This window comes from Nicotiana tabacum, chromosome 21, assembly GCF_000715075.1.
Source record: "Nicotiana tabacum cultivar K326 chromosome 21, ASM71507v2, whole genome shotgun sequence".
NCBI lineage: Eukaryota > Viridiplantae > Streptophyta > Magnoliopsida > Solanales > Solanaceae > Nicotiana > Nicotiana tabacum.
In genome coordinates, this window is record NC_134100.1 from 91619516 (window position 1) to 91631957 (window position 12442).

Below are 12442 nucleotides of genomic sequence, written 5' to 3' on the forward strand. Positions count from 1 at the left end.
GACAACTTGCTAATGACTAAGGGGTCGTTTGGTTTGGGAAACAAGTTATCCCATGATTAATTATCCTGAGATTAGTTATCCCGGGATTATTATCCTACTCTCCCGTATGATAAAAATAACATTGTAATATTTAATCTCGAGATTAGTTATACTATCATTTTATCCCAACCAAGCATGAAATAAACTCATCTAAAATTTAATCTCGAAATTAATTATCATTATCTCTAGAATAATCCCTTTGCATAATAGATGGATAAACTTTTCATTAAGGGAAAGGATAATGGGAAAAAAGGGAATATAAATATGTAAAGGAGATGGTTAATATATATAGTTTTGTACTTTAGTTGATTCTTTTGTTATGGTTACTTATTCTATTCTTCAAAGAGAAGTTGCTGTTAAAGGATCTTTACTTTCGGTGGCCAAAAATTAAATTCTTAATAACAGGCTGTAATGCAATGCAAATGAGCACTGTACATTTTCATTTCAGGAGTTACCTAACAAATGTAACTAAGAATAATGGAATAATCTCTTTCTTTTTAAAAAAAATTATATTATTCAATCCAGTGTTCAGTACCAATTAGTCCGACTAATCTGAATTTATAATATTTAGAGCGGATTAAAGAGTGAAACCGCTCCCGATCATTTATTCTCAAGATTTAAATAGGAGACATCTGGTTAATGGTGAAGTGATCTCATTTATCCCACTATACCCTTTCGTTAAGAGTGGGACAATCTCAAACTTCATTTTATTCTTTTTCTTGTTTTTTTTTTAGTTTTTTCTTTTCTTTTTTGTTTTTGTTTGATTCCCCCTTTGATTTTCCTTTGATCTCTTATATTGAAGTTATTACTCGTTTGGTGACTCAAACACACGATACTTGAGTTATAGGGGGGAATGCTCACCATCTAAGTAACAACTCTTGTTTTTGGTTGAAAGAGACTTTAGTTGATTTGATAGGATCATGGAAAGTTGAAAAGTGAGATTATTCTTTTTGGTTTTTGCTTCTTTTCTTCTTCTTTTTTTTTTCTTTTTTTCTTTTTTGTTGTTGGTTTGGCTAGTCTTTTGATTCATGTACAAAAGGAAGTTAATTACAGAATACGAAGGTCAAATGCTAGTGCAAACAGAAAGACTGTGTGTTACACACAACAATTTTAAGGGCATTTTATTTTGTCTTTAGCTAGTCCGAGATCTTTGAGACACTGTTTTGCTTATTAATTCGTCACAAGAGAATGGTGATAAATATATATGTGGCTATGACACTTCAGGATGTAATGAGATTGCCAATGCAAATATTTATTAAGTTGTTTTGAGCTTCTGCACTAAAATCTATATCCTTGTTGTTCTGCATTTATTTACTCTTGAATCTTGATATGAAGAAATTTGTTTAACATTTTGGTGATCAAGTACGGAGCTAGAGTATTATTTACGAGTTTGGAAGAACAATAAATCTTGCTTAGATTTTATATTTATATTGAAAAATTCATTTAATATGTATAAATTTTAGTTACGAACGCAACAACTAAGACATATTATGCGACAATAGCAAGTTCATAACTCATAAATTTCAAATTCTAGTTAGTGATGACTTCGTGAAGATCTAATTACTATGGATGATAAGATTCTTATCTCATGTTTACCTTTGTTTTTCAACAGTGATTGGTATTTATTTTGGTGCCCGACTAATTCAAATAAACCTCAGTAAGTTCCACTTCTTGAGTAAAATGTTTTCTACCAAAGGTTACATTTTCAAGAGTCGAAACCTAAACTTTTTTAAAAATAAAATAAAATACTACTAGTATTTACCGCCATACCATAACATTTTGTGGTAAACTGTTCAATATTTTCTTATTAATTGGCTCAACATATATAATGTTATGCTAGGAATTCAATCATTCATTTGTCCACAATAGAGTCCCTTTCTTCATGATAATCTCATATGTCGGATATAGAAAGAGGAATTTTAAAAAGGAGATTCAAGAAAATATAAGACTATCATGTTGGAGTTGAATTTATAACATTACATATTTTTTAATTTACCTTGGTTAACCATATATATTAAATGACATGTATTCTCTCCCGGCGCACGTTTGCTAACCTGCGTCGACCATGAGGAAGAGGGCATGCATGCCATCGCAGAAAGCTCTTCAAGCTCAGGCGATGTCTACACAAGGTAATGCCCTTCGAGGGAAGAAGAATAAGGCAACTATAGCTATCCACGAAGAGATTCGAATTGGATTGGAAATCAATGAAACAGTAACTCGTCAAAAAGAGAGCGAGCAAATTTCCCAAAATCAAGCTCAGAAATTGTGGAACAATGTCATGCAAGCTTCAACAAGTGTTGAGGTTCAATCCCCAACAAGTAGTGGGCGAAAATCATGGGTAGATATGGTGGATGAAGAAGAAAGGGCATAACCAGTGAAGAAGCCACCTATTTGGGATAATTTTGACACCACGAAGGTATTAAATGCCGGATTCAAATTGGAGTATGTTGCTCCTTCCCTGCATGGTGATTCGCCCATAATTGACATTGAATTAGAAGGTATTAGCTCTGAAATTGATTATTGGAAGACGGCAATAGTGTGTTATGTTTTAGGTGCACACCCACCTTTTGTTGTGTTACAGGGGTATATCCGAAGGATGTGGGCAAAGCATGGAATCAATAAAATTACCATGCTAAAAAATAGAATTGTTCTAGTCCGATTTGATTCTGAGGTGGGGAAAATGATATAATTCAGGGTGGGATCTATCACTTTGATAATAAATCCTTCATTATGAAAACTTGGAGCTCTGAAATGGAGCTACAGGAGATGAATTGTACACAATACCAATCTGGATCAAATTTTCTGGGCTTGATTTCAAATATTGAATCCTAACAGTTTGAGAAAGATAGGAAATTTGGTTGAAAAACTACTAATGTTTGATCAAAATACAGAAAGGAAATCTCGATTGAACTTTCCTAGACTCTTGGTCGAGATAGTAATGAATGCTAACCTACCAGACTCTGTTACTTTCAGGAATGAAAGAGGAAATTTGGTGGAGCAGAAGGTGGTGTATGATTGGAAGCCTACCTTATGAAAGTATTGTGATAAGTACGGGCATGATGAGGTCAACTGTAGAAGAATGGCCAACACAATGTAGCACATGAGAAGAATGGGGAAGCCACAAATGGTGAGAATGCAACTCAGCAATTACCATTGGAGAAGACAGAAAATGTGACAAATGTAAAGGAGAAGAATGTGGTAAATGCAAAGGAACCAAGGAGAACGCATGGATTACCCCTCATAGAAATGGGTGTAACTAAGGTAAGCAACATCAGCAAGTAGGAAATCATCAACAACTAAAGGTGGTCAATCCAAACACTTTTCAGGTACTTAACAGGGAGAGTACTAACAATGTTGCTAGCAGTGTAGGTAATATGAACAATGGTGAAAAATAACCAACAAAAGGAAGTGATGTCAATGTGGATAGTTAAAAGGTTCCCAGCCAAGGGAATGGTTAATTGTCTAAACTGGAATGTAAGAGGGCTTAATATCTCAAATAAGCAAATGGAAGTCAAACTCCTTTGCAATAATGAGAGAGTGGGTTTAGTACGATTACTAGAAACAAAAATAAAGAGTAACAAGATTGAAATTATGGCAGGAAAAATGTTTGGAGGATGGCCTTATATCACCAATTTAGCAGCCCATTATAACGGGAGAATACGGATTACATGGAAGCCAAATTACTACACTGTAGTACCATTAGAAATAACAACTCAGATTATCACCTATGATGTGCGAAACATACCTTTGAAACTGGACTTTGTTATGTCTTTTGTGTATGAATTTAACATAAGAGAGGACATGAAGGAGCTATGGAACATATTGATGAACTATAGCAAGACATGCAAACAACCATGGATAATTATAGGAGACTTCAATTCAGTTCTGAATGTAGATGATCGAGTGGGAGAAAATCCAATAATCTGGTCAGAAACTGCAGACTTTCATCATTGTGTAGACACTTGTGGGTTGATTGAGCTTCCTCATGTGGGGTAGAGATACACATGGAATGACAGAAGCAACAGTGGACAGAGGTTTTTTCAAAAATTGATTAGGTTTTTATTAACAATGAGTGGTTAGACATAATGCCACTAAGTAAAAAAAATGTCCTCCCTAAAGGTACAAGTGATCATAGCCAAGTAAATATCACTTTTCTGAATGAGAAGCCTAGGTTCAAGAGATCATTTCAATTCTACAATGTCCGGGCTACACGTCCTCAATTTAGAGATAAGGTAGAAGCAGGGTGGAATGTACAGATTCAATGGTGCAACATGTTCCAAGTGGTTAGAATACTGAACCTTCTGAAAATAGAGCTAAAGGAATTAAATTCTAAGGCCTTTAAAAATATTCTTAGTGACTCAGAAATGGACAAAAAGGCTCTTAGGCAGGCCTAGGAGTTACTGCACTCTGATCCTTTGAATACAGCTTATCAAGAACTGGAGAAGGAAAGTACAATAAATTCAGGCAATCTTCTTTTATGGTTGAGATGCACTTGTAACATAAAAGCAAGGCCATATGGGTGAAACTTAGTGATTATAACACCAAGTACTTCTACTCAATGATTAAACACAGAAGATTGAAGCAGGATACCACTCAATAGAAGGATGCAGTAGGCAACTAGCATACTGACCCTGATATCATAGCCAACATCTTTGTGAAATATTACAAGGAACTATTTGGAAGTAAGAGCAATCACAGAATTAACGCATTTACTAGTATGATAAGAAATAGGCCAGTGCTGGATACCACACGACAACTTAAATAATTGGAGTCATACACTGAAAGGGAGGTTAAACATGTCATATTCCACATTGATCAAAACAAGAGTCAGGGCCTGATGGCTATGGGAGTTACTTTTTTAATGCAACATGGGATATTGTAGGTAAAGATATCATTGATGCCATTTTGAAATTTTTTATAATGGCAAACTTTTGAAACAGATAAACTCTACAAATATAGCATTGATCCCAAATATTGCAGTACCTGAAAATGCAAGTCAATATAGGTCTATAGCTTGTTGCATTGTCCTATACAAGGGCATATCTAAGATGATTTGCAGTAGGCTTAAAGAGTCAATTAGTGTAATTGTGGCTGGCAATCAGTCTGCCTTTGTACAAGGGAGATCCATGGTTCACAATGATCTGATTTGACGTGACGTATTGAGACATTATGGTAGGAAGACCACACCAAGATGTCTTATGAAAGTTGACCTCAGGAAAGCCTACGACATGGTAAGCTGGGAATTCAAGGAGGAAGTCCTAAAGGGATATGGGTTTCCTGAAAGATTTATACATACAATGATGACTTGTGTGACTTCTCCTACATTTACTATCAAAGTAAATGGGGAAGGTCGTGGTTATTTTGAAGGGAGAAGAGGACTTAGGCAGGGGGATCCTATGTCTCCCCTCCTGTTTGTCCTTGTTATGGAATATTTGTCAAGAGTTCTAAAATGCATGTGTGCTCTTCCAGACTTTGTCTTCCATCATATGTGCAAACAAGTAAAGCTCTCATATTTAATATTTGCAGATGATCTTCTACAAAGCAAACACTAGTTCTGTTAAAAGAGTTATGGAGGCAATTGGCTAATCTTAGTGATGCTTCTGGGATGGTTGCTAACATGGATAAGTCAAGAATCTTTATTGTCACACCTCTTTTTTCCGAGGGGATAGGGAGTTTTTCCACTTTAAGTGACATTATTCGAAATGAGATTATTTATTTATTCAGAGTCGCCACTTGGAATAATTTATGGTGTCCCAAGTCACCGATTTATTTTAGAATCCCAAATTGAGAAAATTTGACTCTTATTTATGGTATGCGAACACAGAAGATCGGGTAAGAAATTTTATTAAACCGAGAGAAGGTGTGAGGCACTCCCGAGTTCCGTGATTTTAGCACGGTCGCTCAACTATTAATAATTGGCGTAGTTATCTGATTTAATACATGTTTTAAACCTATATATATATTTTTATTTATTTTAACCGCTTTTAATTATTTATGGAACTTATTTGAACAAGTCGCGATGTCGCAAACTCATTTGTTTTTGTACATATTGTGAATCGCATCACATGAAACGCACCCGCGATTTACAACATGTTTATTTTTTATTATTATTCAAAGTTGAAGTCAAGTCGCGTGAAACGCGCACTTGAGTTGGGGTTTACGTATCGTGACCATGCCACGGGAACCATACCAATAGTCACGATGATTTATTAATCGCGCCTAAAGCAACTAGCACGTGTTCATAATTTGTTTTTCCTTACGGGTTTGAGATCTGTGTAAGGTCAAGAGCTATGCAAATCAATTGTGAAAAATGGGTCAGCTTTTGCTCTTACTAAATTGGGCATGACAGAAACTATTTTGGACCAGATAAATTAAATTGGATCGTAGTATAATTGGCCCTTTAAAGCCAATTAATGAGTATGCCCAGTTACTAGTTCATCAAGCTACTCCCCTATCAATTAGTCAATTGCAGTAGTACATATTTCATTAAGCAAAGCCCAACCACCGGGCCCAATCATTATTTTTTTTTAAGTCCAAACCTCATTTTCCAATTTCAACTAGCAGACATAGATTTTATCCCAAAAGTTCAAACATTCACTACGTGCCCAAAAATTATTTTTTTTATCAATCTTCATGTTAATCATCAAGAAAGTAGCAAAATTTAACAAAGCTAATGAGACCTAACAACTAATACAAAAAAAAAATTCAATCTTCATGAATCTAAATAAGATCAAATTATATATTCAAGCATAATATCTTAATAAAACAATGATGAGAGAAATGGACCTTTACAAGACTGTTTTGAAGCTCGGACAATGGACAAGGATGTAAATGGAGCCTCGACCAAAATTGACAAATGGAGCTTGAACTCGACGACTCAACTTTCGAGCTGTTATTTTTTATACAAAAGGGGACTGTTTCGCTGGGTTTTCGACTCGTTTTTGTGGTACTTTTTAGCTTGGTTTCCAGTTGGTTCGGGGCTGGAGTTTAAGTGATGAATTGCTGGATTTTTCGAAAGAATGACACGAGTAGAAATTCCCTTATCCTGGAAGAAGAAAAATAAATTTCTCTCAATTCCCTCCTCCCTATTTTTTTTCTCCTTCTCCCCTATTTATAGAAAAAAAAAATTCGGAATTTTTCAGATTTTTTTTTTCTAATTAAAAGGAATTTTCACTTTCCATTTTTCTTATATTTTATAAAAAATAATTCCCCACTTTCATTTACTTTTATTTTTTAATTTCTTACTTTTTTTACTTTTATTATATTTAAATTCTCACTTTTATACTTTTCTTTTTTTATTTTCAACTTATTTTACTTTTCTTTTTTTAAAAAATTTTCAGCTACCCTTACTTTTATTTTTTAATTTCAACTTTCTCTTACTTTTTATTTTTTAAATTTCCACATTCTTTTACTTTTATGTTTTTTAATTTTTCACCTTTTTTACTTTTTTTATTAAACGATTTCCACCTTCTTTTGTTTTTTTTTAAAAAAAATAATTAATATTTATTTATTTTCGATTTTTTAATTCATTTTATTTAAAAATAAAGATAGAAATAAAAATAATACTAATAGTAATAATTGACCTTTTAAATTATTATTAATTTTTACCCTATATATATATATATATATATATATATATATATATATATATATATATATATATATATATAACAAAGCTAAAAAATATATATTAAATTTATGAAAATATTTACATAGTAGAAGGTGATTAAAATTCGAATATAGTCAAAAATTAGGTGCTCACATTTATGGCTGGGATTGATGATCTAACTAGGGATCAATTGTTAGACATAACTGGATTTACACAGGATACTTTTCCAATTAGATATCTTGGTTTGCCTCTATCTTCCAAGAAATGGAACAAGTTAGAATGTCAGCAACTAGTGTATAAAATCACTAATAGGATCACCATTGTTTGTTCAAAAAAGTTATCCTATGCTGGGAGACTTCAAGTCATACTTGCAGTCTTATTTTCCATCCATAGCTTCTGGGGTATGCCTTTATCTTGTCCCAAAGTATTCTTAAAGAAGTGGATAGGAAGTGGAGGGAATATTTGTGGGGTGGTACATATGAGACTAAGAAAATATCACTAGTTGCATGGGAGAAAGTGTGCAGGCCAAGGAAATATGGGGGACTGAAAATCAAGAATTGTCGAAGCTGGAATATGGCTTTTGTTGGTAAATTGTTATTGCAATTAGCTGAGAAAAAGGATTCATTATGGGTGAAGTGGGTGCATGGCATTTATATGAAGACCAATACTAACATTTGGATGCATAAACATCATCAAGACTGCAGCTGGTATTGGAAGAAGATAAATGCACTAAAAGAAGCCATGTAAGACTGGTACATACAGGGCATATACAATTTGATACCAAATGGACAATACTCGATCACCAGCTCCTACAATACACTGGTGTGGCAGCATGAAAGATTAAAGATTGTTGAGCTAATCTGGTCATCACTAGCTCAACCAAAACACAGGTTTGTGGTTTTGTTAGCTGTACATGGTAGACTTCTCACTAAAGCGAGAATGAGGCACCTTTATATCCAAGTAGCGGATGATACATGTTGTTTTTGTGATAGACAAGCTGTGGAGACTCCGTTGCACTTATTTGTAGATTGTGACTGGATAAGAAATGTGCGAGAAGGCATCCAGCAATGGAAAGGGATCACTATAAGGAAAGGAGAAGTTCATCAAGAGGATGCAATTGAAACAGTTTCAAAAGTAACTAATTGAAGCAATCTGGAGAGCAGTGACATACCATGTATGGAGAGCAAGGAACTCGAAGATCTTTAGGGGAACAACTGTAAATACTGAGATAATGTTGGTGCAAATTAAAAGAGAGATTATAGATAGAATGGAAAGATTTCAGAATTCTAGGAAAGCCAAATGTTGTCTTAGTTTAATACACAGAATACATTGTAATTAAATGTTACTTGACTTGTCGGAGGCCTAATCTTCCCGGATGTGGAAGATGGGTGCTCTTTAGGTTTATAGTTTTGTGAGTTAATGGTATTATTTATATTTTTTACTAAAAATATATATATATCAAAATCTTTCCTTATTTTAAAGGAATTTAATAATTTATATACGTTCAAAAGAAGAAGAAAAACTCCTTATTGTGCCACAATACATATTGTGGTAATTTTCACAAACATGTTTATAACTGTAACTTTGATTATAATTCTTTTTCAAACTTCAACCTAAATGTTGACCGAACACCTAATAAATATAGTAGGTAAAGGATAAGAGAGGAATAGAGGATAAACATTTCTCCACCTTCAACTCTAAGATTGTACATCAGAGTTATCAAGGTAGCAAAGTGAAAAACTCTTGGAGAGGAATTAATTTTAAAAAATAGTAAGTAATCTAATTCAAGGGGTGATTAGCACAAATGGGATACTTTTGTGCCAAAATTAATTTTTTTACCCCGATAAAAGAAGTCAACGACAAAATTTTAAAGTATATTTTTACCACAAATCTTTATAGGTCATCAGAAATATTTTTGGCCTTGTGGGTGAAAAATCTGATGATCATCAAAATCATTTTGGCGATCGTCAGAAGTATACTTAAAATTCTGGTGTAAGGCTATTTTTCTAAAATATTTTAACTGGATCAAAATATAAATGGTGGTTTTAAAAAGGTTCATCTAGTCAATTTCTTGCTAATTCAAATAAATCAACCCGACCCATCACACAATACCCGTCAAGCCAAACCCGGGCGTTAGATCCAATAACTCTGTCACAGCAGTCCAACAATCTCAGGCGAATCTAAACTCCAAAAACTTTCGCCGGGAAATCAAGATTCAACCTCCAATTTCTCTTTTTTTTTAATTGCTTTGCTCCATTATTCAACAATAGAGCTAAATTTAAAATATGGATGTTACATTAGCGACTATATTGTTGGGTATTTTGCTAGCTGTGCTCATTGTGATACCTCGACTCCGCAGTAAATCTGGTTAGCTTTTATCCAATTTTAACCTCTCTTTCAGTCTGTTTGACTTTGAATCTTTATGTTCAAAATTTGATGTTTGATTATTGTCATTTGTTGTTTTATTATACAGATCAGCCTAAAAAGGTTATCTCAAATGCTCAGGACCAGGTACCTTAGTTTATAGTTATGTAAAAAAATATTTGGTTGTCTGATTTGGTCTATAATGAATTATTTTTGTTCTTCAATTTTAGGTAGTTTATGATTGATGCATTGCTCAATTTAATCACTATGGTTGTAAAATAATAGTTGTAGTGATTCTTTTTGTGTGTCAAAAAAATCGATCTTGGGTCTAACTCAACTTCAAAAACCAACTTAAGCAATGAGGATTACCCAAAATTATATAAAGGAGATTGCGACTCATATACTATCTTGGATTCTAATATCCCTGGCATGCCCAAGATGGGACATCTAAAATGTAGAGAAAGATAACGTGGACGGCCCAACATTAGGGATAAATCTAACTCTGATACCATGTTTAGAAAATGGATATTGGCTTACTCAATTTTCTAAAGCTAGGTCAAACGATAAGGATTGTCCAAGATCATATAAGAAGACTGAGACTACAGACCATACAATTAACTAATTTGGGATTCTAACATTGTGAGATGACAAAGACATAGAGACTGTTGTTAATGGTGTGACATCTCAAATTACTCCCGTTTATTTGCAAAGCTGGATAAAACGCATGGATATATCACAAAAGTTGTGCGTTCCTTATGTATCAATTGTAGTACTTAGTTAACAATGTAGTTTACTCCTCATGTACTGGGTTTATCTCTATATAGATGATAAGTGATACACTGCTTGAACTGTTTTCTTTTCCCCTTTTCTTGAGATACATGTTTTATTCCCTTGTTTGTGGCGTTGGGGAGGTGGGTTGGGGTGGAATGTGTTTAAGAAAATGGTAAAGGACGGAAAGTCCTTTGAGAACAACAAATTGGGTGGCGGTGTTTGAAGCAATTATTCATTGTTGTTTCCTGCTATCGTAGTATTTGCTAGGCAACTGCACAAAGCTTCATAACTGGCTGATCTAATAATCTTCTTTCTGTGCATATTGTTTGTGCACCAGCACTTGTATAATATCTTCATGTCTTTCAATTTTCCTTTTTTCTCTTATTCTGCTGATTCCTTTTCTTTTTCTTTTCTTTTTCTTTCTTTTTGAACTGAAGGCATTTAAAACATATAGCAAAGCTGAAGTTGCGCTGCATAACAAGAGGACTGACTGCTGGATCATTATCAAAGAAAAGGTTTTATTAGATTTCTCTACTTGACCACATAAAGTATTACTTACGCTTGTATTAACATTAACATTAACCTTTCCTTTTAATGTTAATTTCCTAATATCTTCTCTTCTTTGCTTTTTCTGTCTTTAGGTGTATGATGTTACCTCATATGTTGAAGAACATCCAGGGGGTGATGCCATCCTAGATCATGCTGGCGATGATTCAACTGAAGGTTTCTATGGGTAAGTCTTTGTCAAATATGTTTCTTTCACAATTTGTTTTATGCTTGTCTTAACATAATGCATGAAAAAAGTCAAAAGTCTTGGTTTACTTGCTCTTTTTGTTTGTCCTTTAATTTTATTTTCACGGATATAGGTGACGAAAAGTATCCTCTTAACTATATATACTTGATCCTACTCCCTTTGTGGTTCTCAAGTTCCCTCCATTGCCTTACTTTTCAAAGTTTTATTCTTGGATTTTGTATTATCTAAATAGTTGGATTCTTCTATTAACCATACAAATCGCGGTCATGTTCATGTTGCAGGCCACAACATGCTACACGAGTATTTGAAATGATTGATGACTTCTGCATCGGAGATCTGGAAAAATGATTACTTCCATGGATTGGTAGGAAAACGTTTATCCTATTACAATTCTTGGGGCTTGCCTATTCAAAACGAGGCGTCACTTTTGTCTATGGTCACCTGTTTCCATCTTCCGATGCTCAATCTCCAGTGCTGACTTTCCCTAATTATGCTTGTACTGTGGTCTTGTATTGTTAATCAGCTTTGCATGGATTTGAAACCCAATTTTGTCATGTCCGTTGGTGCATTCATTAATTGTTATTTCCAATTTTCCATGCCCTCATATGCCTTAGTCCCCTTCAAGTTTACAAAATAGTTGTTGCAAGAAGAATCCATGCTGAGTGAGAGTTGAACTTTCTTTTGTCAGAGTTCATTGCAATGGAGAATCCACAAGGAAATGACAAAAATCATTTTTAAACTGTCGTCGTGCACTTGGAAAGATAAGTTTGCTACACTGGCTCTACTCATCCCAGATTCATTAAAATATCTTCTTATAATAAGATGCAACACCTATGTCGAGTGCGGACTTGAGATATGGTCAAACCTTGATATTTGCCCCCATTTGGTAGGTTTGTTGCAAATGC

At 34.1% G+C, this 12442-nt stretch overlaps 1 protein-coding gene across 1 annotated transcript; it reads left to right on the plus strand.

The window, feature by feature from the left end:
* The first annotated feature begins 9794 nt into the window (after positions 1-9794).
* LOC107810073 (cytochrome B5-like protein) lies at positions 9795-12221 on the plus strand. The gene is made up of 5 exons (XM_016634801.2): positions 9795-10015; positions 10122-10159; positions 11221-11298; positions 11425-11516; positions 11819-12221. The coding sequence occupies exons 1-5, from the start codon at positions 9934-9936 to the stop codon at positions 11883-11885; spliced, it is 357 nt and encodes a 118-aa protein (XP_016490287.1). The 5' UTR covers positions 9795-9933; the 3' UTR covers positions 11886-12221.
* The last annotated feature ends 221 nt before the right edge of the window (positions 12222-12442 follow it).